We start from the raw sequence: 17,404 nt of genomic DNA, 5'->3' as shown, positions 1-17,404 counted from the left end.
TGTCTAAGGGTTTGTTTACCTGTCTAATAACTGCTCCACTTGCATGTGTGTTAGCAGGATAAGCAGCCACGTGTGTTTTCAGTGAATCGAGTAGCAAAGTAAGGAATGGCCCCGCTCCTTTCTGAGTGGCCACTTCCTCTGGGGCAGCGGCAAGTCTGTGATTGCAAACCTCCTGTGTGAACTGGGAACTGACCTGGCTCAGTCTGGGAGCTGTGTATGTTCAGCTACACTTGCAGTAACTTCTGCGCTCTGGCCCACATCCTGGAGCTCACAGGGAGAAGTTGATCCAAAAAACCCTAAATCTAGCTGCAATGGCCCCACACCCCCTAAATCCATCTTTCTGCCTCTTGCTGGCTGCTGTGGAAAAATGGTACTTGGGACTTGGTGGAGGCATTTGGAAGAAGCACACAGGAAGCTGGTTTGTGTAGCAGGCAGAAAGGGCCATCCCAAGCAGCCAGAATCCTCGGTCCTAGCCCTTGGCTCCCGTGGGACGTCAGTGGTTTAAGCCAGTGGCAGCTGCGACACGCAGCAAGGCTCGGCGGTGCCGCGCTCTTGGCCGGCTGCGCGCTGGGGAATGCGCTCCAGGAGATTCTGTGCGTTTGGGCCAGTGAATGCTGGCTGAGATGGCAGCTCTGCAGGGTGTTCTGGGCTGTTCTGCCCTCGGCTGTCTCTCTTTGTGTGCTGAGTTCTGCTTCGGTTTTGTCTTTGAAGCCTTGTAGTTCCTCGGTGGCTGTAAAGAAAAGCTTGCTTCCCAAAAAGGTCCCACGAGGCATCTGCAGGTCTCTGTTCTTGATAGGCCCCTGTTGCAAAGCAACTCCCCTCTCCCAGTCCTGTATTTAAATTCATGAGAAGGGGAGGAGTCCTCCACTGGCTCTTTTTATTCTTTTTCTTCTCCTTTCCTGTTTATTTCCTTTTCTGCTCCCCACAATGTGTTCCTGATATGCAGACAAGTGCCTTCATTCTTCTGTTTCTTTCCTCCTTGTGTTTCTTCCCTGTCCTCACAAGATTGTCTGCAGCAGCTCCCCCTCACTGACCTGGAGTGCTCCTGACCCTCTGTCCCCCTGCTCCCCGTTAGCTGCACCCAAAGGCTGGGGCTGCCCTCTCGCTGCTGATGCCCACTTCTTGCCTGACTGAGGGAATTCTGCCTTCTGTGTGCATCTCTGTTCTTAAAAGGCTTCTTCATTTTAATGCTCACGGAATTAATCTGAACTTGGTTTCGCAGCAAGTTGTTCTCTCAGCCAGAAGATTGTTTTCAAACTGAGGCAACACCCTGTTTACATAGATAGGCAAATTCACAGTCCACAGAGCTTCTTCCAGTCAGAGCAGCTGCCGAATGCTCCGTGCAAGGGCAGCCCATGGTTCACACGTACAGCAAACAGTGCTTCTTCTAAAGGGCAACCCTTTTTTATAGTTGTTTTTCTTTTCTCTATTTTTCTTCCCCTGAAGAGTTGAAAGCTAGAACATCTGCTTCTTGGCCAGCCATTCTTTCCCACCAATGTTACTTCCCCAGTTTACAAAGCTGCCTTGGGTTGTTGTGTGTGGACACGTCTGGGTGCCCATGTTGCTGGGATCTGCCTGGGAGCACAGCAGGGAGCTGGGAAGCCAGGCAGGCTCTGCTGGAGCCCCGTGTCTCAGTGTGCCCAGGGGACAGCGTGTTTGTGCCGCACGCCGCCTCCCCCACCCAGGCCAGCCTGAGCAGAAGGTGAATGCCGAGCCGTGTGTCCGTGCTCGCTGCTGCTTTGGCTGCGGGGAGCAGCTCAGCCCTTCACTGCTCCACGTGCGGTACACATGGTCAGAGCCCCTGGCTTACAGCTACGGGGCGAGGTCCTGGCTGGTACCCACTGCTATCTCAATTAGATGTAACCTGAGCTGCAGGTGGCAAGGGAGGCCAAACCACAGCACAGCAAAATTAAATTGCTCCTTGTTAAACATATATTTCCACTGGAAATGTTTTTTACACCTGTTCATTTCAGGCAACTGCACTTGTTCCCCTGGACCCCCACCTGAGACACTGTCCACATAAAAAGAACTTCTTCTGCAGTCCAGTAATTGCCCCCTAAATATTGTTTGTCGCTGCTTTCCTGTCATCTACCCTTGGTGCGATGCTCCAAGTCAGTTCCAGCAGACAGCAAGACCGGTTTCTTCGTGTTTGCCTCTGTTTTCTGTCCCCAGCTGCTCTGCACCTGAGCACTCGTGTGCTGCGGTGGTCTCAAAGCAAGTGGCATCACTGTGCTCTCCAGTTTGTTTGCCATCTGGCAGGTCCCAGCCCAGCAAAGTCTGTGGGCACACTTCAAATTCAAAGCTATCTAGTGTGTAGGACATGCCCAAAGCTTCACTGAGGAGGTGCTGAAAGAAAAGTCTGTATTGAAATGCTTTCTATCCAAGCAGGAACAATCTGCTCTAGGAATAGACCCTAACACCCATACCTTTCAGTCTCAAACTGGTCCCTGTGGGTTTTCCACCTCGAGGGGATGATCACTGGCATTAATGCTCACTTGGCCGGCCCGGAGCAAAGCTCTGGAGAGCTCATCTGCAGCATCACTTTCTGAACAAATGGAGGCAGGCACCCGGTGTGTGGGAACCAGCACAGGTCTGAGGTCTCCCCTCCGAGGCTGCTATGTAGGAACCTGTCGTTCATGGCATCACTCAGCAGCAGAGGGACCCACAGAGCGCTGTGCTGAGGTGCTGCCCCCCGTGCCAGGAGAAGGACAGGGCACGGAGGAGCCCTGATAGCACAGGGCTTGGTTTGGAGGAACCCTGGGTGGAAAACCACGCCTTTAGTGGCATGTTCTGGTAGGGCTGTGTCCTGAAAGGCAGTAGAACTGTACAAATGATCCTTGTGGTTAAGGAGATCAGGAAATGCCTGGATGAATTCGTTATTCACAGTGGTTTGCTGGTTTTCTTTAATCTGGTTTGGGGTACAACAGGTTGATGTTGGGCTTTTCCAAGGATCCCAGGCATACACTGGTGTTTAGCACAGCCAAGTGCAGCTCCTTCGAAGCGCTTTGCTCTTGTCCTGTAGGAAGCAGCAGCCACAAATGGTTTTGGAATCATCAGAGCATTTGCATCCAGCAGTGTTCGTCTGCCGAAAAACCGTATCACTGGAGATGGAAGTGAGGAAGATAGACAGGGGAAAGTAGGATCTGGTTCTGTTCCAAATGACAGCTTGCCAGTCTTGAGCTTTGTCTGCTGCCTCAGCCTCTTCCCCATGGAGAGATTTATGTTTATAGGAACTTACCATAAACAGTTAAATGAAAATATACGGTATTGACTCCAATGAAACGCCGAGAACTCTGCGGTCCTTGGTGAAACCTCACTCCTGCGTGCCTCTAGCATCTGAGCAGGGAGCAGGGAAAGGAAACTTTGTGTTGCATGGTCATTGTCATAGCTCCCTTTCAACTCAATGCTACTCTTTTAATCTATTTTGCTCATAATTACAATAAGTATGAAATAATAAGTAAGTATAAAATTACCACTTTATTCCAGTGGTAAATAGGTTCAGTCATTAGGCCTAGAAGCTCTGTGTACACTTGCCTTTCCAACCCCCTCACAAAAAAAAAACCTTTTCACCTTTTGCTGTATAAATTCCTGAGAACTCAGGGGTGGACATGAAGCACAATCTTTGCACTTCATAGAATTTGTTGTGTGAGAGACGAATCAGAAGAATAAATAGAAGGCTTCTGGGACACGATTTCTCTCTTTGTGAATTTCCCGGTACCTTTCTTCTCTCGGTTACTTTTCTGTCAACAGGTCAAGTGCAGATTTGTACAAATCCTGTCAGGGCAAAAAGGTGTGACAATTAAAGTTTGAAACTGATTCCTAGTTGAGTAAGTGAATTTTTCTGGGCAATCAGAAATGAATCACGGCTGAGGGAAGAAGTGTTGTTGACAGATGAGAGGCATCACACACCTGTAGTTTTGAGGAGCAGACCTCCGAAATGCATGTGGCACTGGTGGTGCTCCGCTTGCTCTCGCAGAGGCTGCCAGGGGATGTGGCCACAGCGGGCACTCTGTGACCTTGCCCTGTGCTGGGGACGGTCTTGTTTTTCCTCTGCAGAGCCATAAATTGGTTCTTCTGAACAGGGGGGTGCTGAGCATAGGGAAGGGATTTGTATTTCCAGAGGGTCAGAAGTACTGCGGGAGATTCTTCTGGCTTGTCTCATCAACAGCATCGTGGGTACGAAACTGCAAAATGAGTAACACATGTTTTGATGGAATTAAACGTGAAATTGGGAAAGGAAACGTGTCTCAAGTATAACAAAGGCTTGCCAGATAAACCATTACGCTCTAGAAATGTGCTGCTGTTAAAATAAAAAATGTTTTTGAAAGAGTTCCATGAGGTATTGTTTGCATTTTCCCATGTTCAGAAAAGACGTATCACTTGATTTCAGTTGAGTAAAAACAAACACGCGTGCAGCTAGCAGATACTCTTCTACCTCACCTGCCTAGTGACCTCTGCTTTCTGCCCTCAGGGCTTTCTCTGTGGATTCCTGCATGCAACAAGCCTTCTGCCTGCTGCTTCTTTTTGCTTTTTGAGTGGGATAGTGTGAGATGATGAATTGCCTTCCGCCAAGCTATCTCCGTTCAGCTGCCCTGCCCTAATCAGCGTTGGTCCTAGGCACGGGTCTTGCTCTGCTGTTTGTTTGCTTGTATTTAAATTGTCAGATTTTTTCTCTGAAACTCATTGGCTGTTAAAAGTGGAGCAGTACAGGGATTGTCTTGCAAGAGAAAGGGCTTGGGGGAGCCTGCTGTGTTCTGTGGTGAGGACATGGAGCAGAGGTGAGCAGTAACCAGCTCCCAGCCCAACACCTCTCTGAAAAACATCTGTTGTGAGTGTTAGGGTGAGTCAGTTTAGCTTTGGCTGCATTTGGAGGGGCATTCCAAATTAACTTGTGTCCTGCCTTTGTGGGGTGGTCAATGCAGGGACAGCAGCATTGCAGATGGCCAAGCAAACCACCCTTGCTTAAAAATAGGTGTCCAAGGGCATTCCAGGACTGTTCCAGTCCTGCGTACGTGGTACATACAGCCTGGGACCTGTGCGGAAAGCCTTCCCAAGTGTATCCTTATAGGAGTCTCCTCTTCCCACGGGTTAGAAAGTAAGAAACATCAACATCAGCTATGTGCAGCATCCTGCACAGTCAGGTTCCTGGTGATCAGGTGGAAGGTATGGAGAAGTTAGTGTGCTTTGTTCATTTTTCTGAGAGCAGTTTCTGTAAATCTAATAGCTGCTGAGCCTCTTCTGTTGAACCCTCGTGTGCATCACGGAGCCTGACAGCAGGACAGAGGGTTGGAGGGGCCAGAGTGACTGGTGAGGGGTCTGTGTGGTTTGTCCAGGGGTCAGTCAGCAGAGAGAGACACAGAAATTTCTCAACACAATTGAGATGGGAAGCAAAAATCTGGATTTTGTGCTTTTAAATTGCAGGGGTAATCAGACAATTCCTGATAATGACTGAAATAAGAATAGGTGTGAACATAGCATTGTGTCTGCTTTTCATAAATAGTCCTTCCTGCGTATTAGGATTTCATTAGTTACTCATAAAGAAGCCTTTTAACACTTTTGTTGTCACATCCATCAAAGGGGAAATGTCCCCTTTGTGTTCAGTAGGTATGCTTAGTCCTGGTTGCTCTGAGTGGAAGAAGTCTCATTTCATGTATGCTTGAACCACTTTTACCATTCCCTGGGTTTAAACTAGGGCACACTGCAAACTCGAGGGACAGGCCAGCACTTCATCCCTTCTAGAGGAAGAATGTTCCTTCAGGTGATGTTTCATTTAACTTCTTTCCTAAAAGAAGGAACACGGAGGAAGGTCGGGGTAGAGCGTCTCCCGTATCTGGGGTTTTATAAGTGGAATGTAGCACCTGCAAAATTACATTTGAGCCTTCCCACTGAACATAAATGGACGTTCAGTCTACGTGCCAGGACAGCTTGTTTGCTTTATTTATGTGTCTATGTGTGCATATGTAGTTACTGAGGTTCCTATAATACTGAGAAAGCTTTTGGACAGATGGAGGGACAGGTATGAAGAAGCCCAGGAAGAAAGGCTTGGCTAGTACTGTGCTGGTTTAAAGATTCGTGTTGGCAGAGAACTTACCATGTCCCCTGGAAACCTTTTTACTGAGTGGGTAAAAACATCCTGTTCCTTGGATCGAGTCTCAGATGTCAAGCTTACCTGCTGAACCTGGGATCTGCAGTTGCATGCCAGGTTAAATACAGCTGGAGGATTAGACAAGTTGTAATTGCATGGGCTGACATCAAAACTGTGTTCAGCCATTCTTTAGTAATCTAAAAAGCATTTGCTTACAGGTAATTGTTCAGTGTTGTTCTTTGCCTCTGTGTTCTAACCAGCTCCTTCAAAACATGTCCAGAACACTGTTAGCTAATGGGATAATTGACTGCTTGTGTAACTTGGTGCCTTCAGCCCTGAGTCCCTTATCCAGCTCCAAATCGAGATCTTGTCCTTGTGATTTTCTTCCCTGGCTACCTATGTCTTTAGGCAGATATAGAAAAGCCTGGCTAGAGATGGCTTGTCTGCTTCTGGGCCTGAAAGGCAGAGTATTTCCATCAGGATGGGTTGTTCCTAAGAGCTCCCGTAGCAGGTTGAGTTGTTCCACAATTCTGCCTCCCTAAGGAGCGAGTGTCTGGGAAACGGCCTCGCTCTGAGCGCTGTGAAGCCCTTACTTGTGGTCGTGCTTACTCCGAGTCCCTTGGGAGACTGTAAATCTTGGGTTTTCCAGGAGGGGTTTGCATGGTGTGCAGAGATATCAAATTATCTTTTCAATGTGCAGAGACACACTTTGCTGAAACACATTTTTCCCTTGGCTGTCTGAGGCTGTCAGAAGATATGAAACTCAGTCTTAAGTTGAAGTCTTTGAATCAGATCCTTGCTCACAATACAAAGTAAAAATACTGAACAATGAAGTTTATGTGATGTTCATGCTTCAAATCCAGAGGGTAACATCAGAGGCTCTTGTATTTGATCTGCCTGGTTCCTCTGAGTATTTTTGCCGTTTTACTGCATCTCCCTATCGAGGGAGTATTATTTATATGAGATAATCCTCATTTGGTTCCAGTTTATTAAATGAAAGGAATGTGTTAGGCAGTCAGTTCTTAAGAGGTCTGGAATCTGGACTGTAATTGAATCCATTCCCTCTCAGCTAATTTATGTAATCTGATGAGAAACAAGTGTAGTACAATTTGTTCAGAGAAAATGGAGAATGCTCACTTGATTGAACCATACCAAAAAAAGGTCTCAGAATGAAGCAGCGCAACAAAAGGCGAAGTTTGGGTTCCCCTGTCTGATCAGCCGTCCTTGGGGCGTCTCTCCTTAAGGAGGAGGATGGAGGGAGTGTCTTGCAGTGGAATTGTACTCTTGGTTTCGTGTCAGCTGCCCAGTTTATTGGTTTTCTGTGGCTGTGTGCTAAGGTATGCTGTTTGTGAAGCTGCAGGCTGGGTAGGATCGTGTCCTCACGCTCAGCTCGTGACTGCAGCCTTTTCATTTATTCTTATGTGTGTGTTGTTTTTTAAACCAGAGCCAGCTGTTCTGCTGCAGCACCTGGCTCCTGGATGTTCCCCTGGACTAATGATGTGAGGTCCCTCCTTTATCTCATCAGCAGTGAAACTCGTTTACCTGGGGCTGAGCAGGGCTGTGCCCCGTCCGGGATAGGAGCACATCGGGCCCTGCGGGCGCTCGGGAGCAGCGTGCTGGGCATTGCCACCGCAGGAACCATCCCATCTGCTCTGCCCTTCTCCTCTCACACGGCTGCTGCTGTCTGCTCACTGCCAGTGGGCGAGCACTTGGCAGGCAGTGGCTGGCTGGGACTGGAATTCCCTCCCGTTGTATTCTCGGTGTATTCAGAGATACAATCTGGTAATCTGTAAGGACCTGTAAGCCAAGCCATGGCCAGCAACCCATTCCCAAGCGTGGGGCAGAAGGGAACCTCTCCCTTCCCTGCTCTGCCCTGCGGATTTAAGAGCCCTTGATAGAGGAGATGAGCTGTAGCCCTGTACACCCAGGCCACAGAGGAGAGGGAAGGAGCCGTGGGCAGTGGGAGCCGAACCGAGCTCCAGCTGTGCTCCAGCTGTGCCCGTGGAGCACAAAGGCAGCAGCGACCCCATGCAGGAGAGGGAGGGGCAGTAACCCTGGGGTCCAGCCCTAAGAAGCCTCTGGAAGGAGTAGGATGCTTGGTGGGTGCCTGTCAGTCAGCTGGTGGCAGCAGGTAGAGGTCGGAGTGGGTGACGTGTGACAGACAGAGCGTGCCTGCTGCCAGCTGCTGCTGTGATCTGCCGGCTTCCAGGGCACAGGGGCTGCAGGGGGTTTAGGGGACACAAGACTGTTGGCTATGGAGTTTTCTCTTTTGGAGTCAGCAGAGATAACAGGAGTTTGTGCTTCTGTTGGAAGGTCACCAGCTGCCCTTTCCTGCAGCAGCCTTGGCACTGTGCTTGCTGCAGTCGGCTCTGGCAGGGAACCTCCCGTGGTACCTCGCTCGTAGCTTTGTCCGTGTGTCCACCACACCAGCTCGGTGTTCTGCTGTCCAGCTGTCCTGGCTGCTTCGAGGGAAGGCAGGAGTGTTGAATGTCTGCAAGTCCTTGGCTCAGTCCTGCTCATCAGATGCCATGGGTATAGACTGTGACTTCCAGTCCAAACTTCACTTCTGGAAAAGATCAGAGCATCCCGAGTTTCCAAAGTGAGAACTCTCCAGTCCTAGACAGGATTACCCAGACTCAAGCCCCTAATTTGCAGGGATTATCATATTGCTAATAATATTGCAGTGTGAAAGAATTGGGGGTTGATTAAAAAAAAAAAAATGAGTCTTTCAACATCGCAGTTTCTTATGGACTTCAAAGTGACTGATACCTTGCATGAGATCTCTTAGACAAGAGCCACAACCGTGTGAGGAGGGCAGCGCTTTGTTTTATAGTTCATAAAAAGTAGAAGTGTTTTTTTCCTCATTTGGCATCATACCTAACGTTTATTAAACCACTTGATCCTTTGGTTGCACCTGAGTTCTGGATTGGCTGACCAAGACAGTGACAGTACCAGGCCAGTCGCTGTTGAGAGCTGGGGGAAATGGGTGAAGCTGGGGAAGAAACCGGGGAAGAAACTGATGAGCACGAAGCCAGGGAAGGCTGCTGTTGCTCCCAGCCTTTGGCTGGAGCCATACAGGGAAAAATATCTCCTCAACATTTATCTGTGACTCTGACTTTTCCTTGCATAATGGTGGTCCCAGTGTATGAGACTTGTCTGCACTCACAGATGGCATGCCCTGACCTTTGAAGATTTTCAGTGCCTGAAATCAGCATCCTGTCGGTGTTTATGGCTCTGTCAGTCATCCCTTGGTCTCCTGATCATGTGTGCTGCTGGCTCTCATTCAGCACCCAGAATTTTTGTCACAGTCTTCACGTCTTTTGGAGGTAAAACCAGGCCACTGTGCTGATGTGAGGAGTTGCCATGCAGGAGTCCAGGGGATAATCCCTAGGAATGCAAAGCAAAAACACAGACGCTGGATAGATGCACAGGTAAGAAGCAGAGTACATTTGCTCTTGACGTTCACATGTGTGAGAAGTACAATCCATTGCTGCCAACTCCATTAATGTTTAATTTGGAGATGCATGATTCCACATCTGGCTTGTCTTTAAATACAGCAAATACTACTTTTCACTTTTAATTTCTCTCTTTTTTACAAGTTCAACCTCATAAGAAAGATCAAATCTCTTCTGAGGAAAGATGGGCTTTTTACAGCTTTGGAGAAACTAACCCTATATATTTGCAGCAGGGAAATGGAAACTACAAATTAGTAGAATCTTAGGAGAGAAAGAGTTGTGACTTCAGGAAAGTGCTATCCTGCCCTCCCTGTGTTGTCTCAAGAGAGAGCAGAAGGGAAGGAACAAAACATCTCGGAGAACAGAAACTGGCCAAGTGCTTGTCTGGAATGTGATTTGGGTTGAAGCTTCTGTGTGCATTTGGGGAATCAGGAGCGATTCACTGCTCCTTACACGTGAAGACAGCATCATGATGCGCAGACAGATGCAGAAGGCGCTGGGACCTAAACACGGTAGCTCCTTCTCTTGCTGATCTCCTGCAAACGAAGGCAGCGTGTTTGCAGTACTGCCTCGTGTGTTCCCCTCATTCCAGGGGAGCTCCACGGGCCATGGGGTCACATCCTGGCATTAGCTGTGCTGTATATTTAAAATTTATATTTTAAATATAAAATGTGGGGAGAGAGGGGCCGTGGCAGCGTGGAGCCCAGCGCCGCACACTCGGCCACGTCCGCTCCGGCTCCGCGCGCACGGCTGTGGCTTGGGTGGTGGGGGCCGGTGCGGGCATTGCCTGTTAATTGTGGGCACAAATGGGGTATTTTTAGTGAGGCTGCAGCGTCGTGTAGTTCTGCCTGTACAGTGGGGACAGTCTGTGCTGGGGGTTTGCTGCCTGGGCATCAGCCAGAGCCCCGTGTGCTGCTGCCAGGGCTGCTCCTGTGACTGCTGCCACACGCAGGTGTCCGAGGAACCGCTCTCCCTGCCAGCTCCCCCAGGAAACAGCTGTGGCTGAAGGTGGGATGTCCAGGCTTTTTAGTGGATGGTTGTATGGCAAAACTAGTCCTTCCTTCAGCTGCCAGCTGTATCCTAGCGAAAATGACGGCTAACTTCTCCTCGTGCACGTTGTGCCGGCTGCTGCAGGTCCAGGTGATGTCGTGGCAAACAAGGTGAGGGTTTCTCTGGGGAGGCACCTCCTGCTGTAAGCAGAGCTGGTGCCTAAGGCTTGGCCTCGGTGAGAGAGAGCCTGTGCCTGCACCAGGAGGCCACAGGCTGTTTCTTGGTGATTAACTTGCAGGAACCAGAACTGATAGGGAGCGGGGGAGATCTGCTTTAACTCTTTGTGAAAAGAGTCTTCCAAAACTCTTGTTTGGAAAAGAGCTGGCATCTTGAAAATTCTAAGGAGAGGGAGGAGCAGGAAGAGGCAGAGAACAGCCCTTGATGTGCTCAGGGTGGGTCTGAGATTACTGGCTTTTGTGGCTGCGTTTTCCAAGCTCTGCTGTCTAAGCTATGTCAGTAATTAAAGATCCAGTGAAGAATGGATATGCGACTGCATTTCCCACATCCTTGGTGAGGTCTGAGCAATCAGGGTCTTGGAATAAACATTTGGTTGAAAAATTCCTCAGTACCCTGAGCTGAATCTACTCATCTCCTATGCTGCAGCAGAGATCTGCAAGTAATTTGATCACATAGAGTATTTCAGCAAAAATTTAATGCTTGCTAAAAGCAGAGTACACCGACTGTGATGCTTCTCCAGGTCGCCTTGGCACAGCACCTGAAAGCCTTGATTCGGACTGCTCACTGCTGGCTTGGGCAATGAACGCCACTGGAGACAAAACATGAGCTTTGGTTTCTGTGGTGAAGGAATGGTAGTCAGGAGTAACTCACAGGATGGCTGGCTGCTCAGGAATGGTAGTCAGGAGTAACTCACAGGATGGCTGGCTGCTCAGGAAAGCCATCTGCTCCTTGCCCACCCGTGCTTGCATGCGAGCTGTCCTCCTGGTGTCGTGTCCCTTCTGATGTCCCAACTCAAGGACCCCTGAGCGTTACCACAAAATGGAAGCTGCCAAGTGACGTGCCGTAGTCCTTTGCCACTACTGACTGGAGGAAGCTCTGGCCTCTGCCCTAAGTGGAAATCTGTCCCCAGACCCTTCTGTGGTCTGGCTTGCATTCTAAGGAAAAGGTTGGTTTTCTCAGGCAAACAGGACAGAGCATAAAAAAGTAACTTAGTGGCCTTACACCCCATTTCCCTGAAACAGTGCTGGGTGCTGTTCCCGAAATCTCGTCACTGTTCAGCCCTGATCAGACTCACAAGACTCACCAAGTGGACATGCAAAACACATGGTAATCAAGAGAGAAGTGTTCCAGGGACTGATAACCACATGAAAGCTTCCTGTGTATATTCTTAGGCCCTGTGGCTTTTGAGCAGAAGCAAATGCAATCTGTCCAGCCCCAAACTACTTCTTGCTGTAAACATAAGGTGCATGGAAGTGTCCAAGTGTTTTTCTGAAAGGAGATCCTCCTCTGGTTGTGACGTTTGCGTTGTGTGTTTGCGTTGTGTGCAGGTACGGGGTTTGCACGCTGCTGTAAGGGAGCTGATTTTGGGCATTGATGGGCAAGTGGATCCCTGGAAATCCAGATTTTGTACCGGTGAGGAGAGTTGTAGGTGTTTTTCCAGCACATCTGAACTGTGTGCATCCGTTAAGGTCTGCAGGTTATATTAGCATGTCTATGTTTTCAATTGTTTTCTATTTCTTCAGCACCCCACTGAAATCATAATTTTCTTCTTTTTATGCAGTGTCTGGGTCTTTGGTCTTGAGACAACACTGGGATCCGTTGTTGTGGTGGTTGTTTTGGATGATAGAGTGAAGCTGGAAAGTAGCAGGAGCTTGGTGCTGAGGAGCTTTGTTCTGCTGAGCCACCAGCACATTCACGGCAGAGTTGTTACCGATATTTAGTACAAAGTCTTTGGTCATTAGATGTTCTCCTTTTGGCCATCTGTGAAAGGGGCAGCCGGGGAAACTGTACCCTTAACTCCGTTTCCCCACACCCAGAAATCAGATTACAGATGACTGAAACCTTCGGGCAGTTCTGTGCGAGGCAGGCAGGGACAAGCAGCGCAGGCCAAGCCGCAGTTCCCACCGCAAAGAAAACAAAAACACAGGTGCTGAACGGACTGCGGCCACGCAGATGAGCTGTGTGTGCAGAACATGGCTTTTTGCACGGAAGGGGAACATGGTTCTTCTTGTTTGGCTGTTGTCCGCTCACGGCGTGTTTTATTTCGGCTTGCCTCCAGGCAGTTCTTACAGGTCCTGCGGCAGAAGCTCTCTGCGGTGAGAGAAACATGTGATCCCGGGGCCCAAGAGAAGAAACTCTGCTGGAGAAGGCCCCTCCAGGGGGAAGGCTGCTGCTGGCCACCTGAGCAAACAGCCAGCCCAGCTGGCGAGCCTGGAGAAGCCGGCACAGGGGACACGGGGAATGGCTGTGTGCACAAGGGGGTTTGCTCTGAGCTTCCCACCTCGGCCTGCCTCGTGAAAGGCTGTGCTCAGTGTGCGTCTCCGGGGCCTCGAGCAGGAACATTGCGAGGAGCACGTGCCTCCTTGTTTGCAGTGATGGGGGTGAGGTCCATGGAGCGTGCTTCTGCTGGATTGGGTAGTGTGGTTCCAAGCACCGCCGGAGGACATGCTGCTCGCTGTTCTCATTGGTACCCGGTGTAACAAGTGTGTGTCAGGGATGCAAGGAAGTGATACAGACCAGTGTACGGTGGTCCTGCAGAGCACAGTGACCCCAGGGAGAAGGGTCAGGGTTCCTGGATGAGGGACAGCAGACCTTAACTGTGGCTTGGGGGGTCTGGTGAGAGTGGGGGTGACCTTGTGGGGTTGGGAGTGCACCGCTGGGGCAGGGCTGGTGTCACTGACCCAAAGTGTCGGTGTCGGGAGCCCTGCCGTAGCAGAGCACACAGAAGCCCATCTGAGACAGCCCAACAGATGTGCAGAGGGCTGGTGCAAGGCAGAGCTGCAGTGGGGAATTCTCCAGATGACATCCAGGAGAGCTGGATGCGGGAGCCACAGCAGCGGAGGGCGATGTGCTAAGTGAACTCTGCGACAGCTGAGAGCCAGGCAAATAGCAGCACGAGTGTGGGGTTAGCCTTCACATGCTGAACAGATTTTGCTAATATCACTTTGTTATGCAAATATGTAATTATTTAATTTCCTCCAGAAGGAGTATTTGTGGTTTCCTGTTCCCTGGGACTTCCGAGTGCTTGTGCGAAGGGAACAAATAACTGCAAAGTTACCGGGTTGTGCACTCGGTGGCAAGCTCTGAAAAAGTGAAAACCCTCAAGTTTTGGTGGAGGCTTTAAATAGCACTTTTGAATGGGCTGCTGGAGGGTGGTGAGGCTGGCCCTGACAATGGCACAGGACTTGCTCACCATTTAAATAAACTTGATTTGGATTGGAGCCTGCTGTCTGCCCGGGGCGAAGGGATTAAAAGGCCAGGTTGCTGCACAGGCTGGATGGAGACTGTGGTGATCAGGATGGAGCTGCTCAGGCCCAGTAGGGCCTGGAGTTGTGCTGGCTGTAGCTGGAGGGCAGGATGTGTCTGGATAACTGGTTTCAGCACTTCTGTGGAAGAAGCAGAAAAGGAATAGCAGAGAAGCACAGAAGCGCTGTCCCCTCAGAGGTCAGGTGTGAGAACTTGTCTGCTGTGGAGAGGAGCTCCTGACACTTGTGGTGCTCTCACAAGGTTCTGGCAATTAAAAATCTCACGGGATGGGGGGTATTTTTAAACTGTGCCATAAAGCAAGGGATTTTTGAAACTCTTCATGTGCCTGCGTCCCGTGCTCAGAGAACTGCGGCAGCGGTGTGAAAAGGGGGATTTGGAGAGGGCTCCTCATGCCCCGAGAAGTCGCTTTTTCCTTACTGTTTCACACCCCGTGTCCTCTTTCTCTTTTCTTACTGGCTGTAACAGGACTGTACAGGGCCAGCCTTCTATTTTAGACACTTAGCTGCAATCAGGTGCTGGGATGAGGCTCCGGGAACCAAATTTGGATTTAATGTCTCATAAACAGGGCTTTCTGCTAACACTTATAAGATTTAAAATAAAAGCTCAGCCATAGGGTGCTTGAGCTTCCATGCTGAACTAAAAGTAGTTCTCGTCTAATCCCCTTTTGCTTGAGAATGGTGTTACAGATACTCAGTGTCTCTGAGGGTTTATTATATTTTTTTTGAACTCAGGTAAATCTCGATTTACAGTGGTCTGATCTCAAGAGTCAGGAAGCTGCTCAGAGGATGTGTTGGAGATTGGCAAAAGATCACATTTTTCAGCAAATGGCTTGGTGCTGTGGGTATGGGACAGGATTCAGTTGTGCCAGTTTTTATTTAAAGACTTGTGGTGTGTTGTTCCTTGGGGTTGTTGGTTTTTTTTATGTTGCTTCTTTCAACAGTAGGAAAAAACACGACTGAAAGTGAAATGGTTATTTCCAGTCGCATAAAGATTCTTGTTTGGGATTGACAGTTTTGCCATGGATATGAGCCAGGGACTACTGCTTGTGATGAGCTTTTTACCCATCAGTTTAAATAATTTTGTTTTTTTTTCTGCATGCATCTGCATTGGTTTTATTACTCGTGTCCAAAAAAAGCAATCATACCGTAATGTTTTAATTATGAACTAATTATGTTTACTTATATTTTTAGCTTCTGTATTGCACTAATGTGCATTTCTTACCTAGAGGAAAGTAGAGGCAATGGTACTACATGCACTGATAGTGACATGGTGGGCGTTTCCACGTGTGGAAGTGTTTGGAGATGCACACGGCAGCTTCGGTGCCACTGTTTGGAGAGGAGTCACTGCCTTGGGTTGTGTCTGAGCCTTCACATGTAGGAGCACATAAAAATCATTGCTGTTGAGAATCTGCACTTTCCTCCCTACCTGCTGGTGGGCACTCTCCTCTCTGTGTAACAGGATTGCTACCGATCCTAATTTCAGTGTCATTTGAGAGGCAATACATAATGTGTCCTAGTGTTCTATTTAGGGCTGGATAATGATAGGCTTGCCGCAGCCCGTGGAAAATCCGAGCGCCCCGTGCTCAAAATGCTGCGTGCTAAGCTAGTGTGTGTGCTGTACGCCAATCTTGTCTCCCTTCTTCAGCTTTGAAACCCAGCTGGTTTTGGGAGCCGGCACACTTAGAAACTGTGACACTGCAGCGAGGCTCCTCTTCCGCCTGCCGTGTGTTCCCTGCCCGATGTGCAGATGAGGCACCCTTTGGTTGCAAAGCAGATTTTGTACGGGGCAGTGTCCTGTGTGCTGGGCTGTTGTGTGAGGCTGTGGCGCTGCCAAGGGCGGGGGAGACATTGCTGCTGTCCTTTTGGTGCTGAAAGACAGCAAATGCGGGAGGCACATGGAATTGTCTCAGCCGAGCAGGGAACACCTTTCCGTGCCCTGCTGTAAGCGGAGGAGACCTCCCGTGGAGGATTTCTCTGGGTGCACGTCCCTTCCCACGGGCTCCCGGCTGCCGAGGGCACCTCTGCCTGTCCCGGCCGGGCTGGAGGAAGCCGAGGGTCACTGAGCGTGGCTGGTGCTCAGGAGGGGCAGGCAGAACCCCAGCACAACCCGGTGAGCATCGCTTCCACCTGCCCGCGGTGGACTGTGCTCCGCTCCCAGCCAAGCCTTGAGACGTTCCAGGGGAGAAGGGTGAGTGCGCTGCCACTCGTGGTAATTTTTTTTTTTAATTTTTTTTTTTTTTTTTAATGCGATCACACTATTGCACGGCTTTTGGGAGGGGCTGGGTGGAGGCGGGCAGGGGACCGTCCTCCGCCTCGATCGCCGTCCGCCCAGGGGGATGGAGTTTGCAGAGCATCCCCTCCCTCCGTCCCGTCGCTGCGCTCCCCTGGGGTGGCGGCTCCCCGCACTTGGCCCCCGCCGGAGCGAGGGCGGGCGGGGCGATCTCCGCTTCCCCCGGTGTGTGCTCGGCTCTGCCCCGCCAGCAACCTGCACGGCCGGGAATAAAACCCCTCGCTTCCCTCCGCCAAGGGAGGGCGGTCCAGACCGTGGAGCTTTCCTCCGCCCCGCTTTTTTTCGGGTTTTTGGGGGTTTTTTCCCCCTTTTCCCCTTTTCCCTTCTCCAGAAAGAGGACGCCCCGCGCGCGCTTTCCGCGCAGCCCCGGGCTCGGCTGGCCCGAGCGCGCCCGGCCGCGCCGAGGGCCGGGATGGCGGCGTCGGCCCGCTGGGTGTTGTGCCTGTGCCTGGGATGGGGCTGCCTGTGCCTGGCTCTGGGGGACGCGCTGCGGCCGCGCCGGCTCGGGCTGCGGCGCCGGGCTGCTCCGGGGGCCGTGCGGGGCGGCCGCGCCCGGCCGGCTGCGGCTGACGACGGCCCGGGACAGCGGCGGCCCGGGCGGCCGGCGGCGGACAGAGTGGCGGAGCACATGCTGAGGCTCTACGAGCAGTACCGCGGCAGCCGGGAGCCGCCGACACCGGCCGGGCCCTGGCTCCGCCGGGGCAACACGGTGCGCGGCTTCCGCCCGCTGCCGGCAGGTGAGTGCGGAACGGGGACCCCGCCGGGCAGGGCTCGGCCACGGGGCAGCCCCGAGCAGCGGCGTCAGAGCATCGCTGGGGTAGTGCCCGGGGAGAGAGAGCTCGGTGCAGGGAAGAAATGAGAGAGTTAGACAAGTGTCGCTTCCTGCAGGGACTGTCGTGTTTTACGTTATGCTCCGTACTTTAGCAATTGCCTTGCCGCTTCTGCTCTGCTTCAGGCATCGCTGTCATCACGATGGCTGAGTGCAGTGTGAGGGATGTTCTCCCAAGTCCCCCGTTAGTCGTCTGCACGTGTAGCTTCTGTTGGAGCCAAGGGATGATTTGTGCATGACGGAGCCGTGACA

General features: G+C 50.9%; 1 protein-coding gene across 12 annotated transcripts in view; it reads left to right on the top strand.

Annotated features, from left to right (window-relative positions):
- Positions 1-17,404, top strand: part of BMP3 (bone morphogenetic protein 3) — a 78,843-nt gene that overhangs the window by 48,880 nt on the left and 12,559 nt on the right. The window contains exon 1 of one of the 12 annotated variants that reach the window (XM_015625446.1): positions 16,721-17,060. The exons of the other annotated variants lie outside the window; for them this stretch is intronic. Within the exon in view, the coding sequence (XP_015480932.1) occupies positions 16,736-17,060 (325 nt within the window). The 5' untranslated portion in view covers positions 16,721-16,735. Of the gene's footprint in view, positions 1-16,720; positions 17,061-17,404 lie in introns of those variants that run through there. 12 annotated transcript variants of the gene reach the window in all.

Source organism: Parus major, chromosome 4 (assembly GCF_001522545.3).
Source record: "Parus major isolate Abel chromosome 4, Parus_major1.1, whole genome shotgun sequence".
Lineage (NCBI taxonomy): Eukaryota > Metazoa > Chordata > Aves > Passeriformes > Paridae > Parus > Parus major.
Note: the sequence above shows the minus strand (reverse complement) of the source record. Positions and strands in the feature narration are given on the sequence as shown.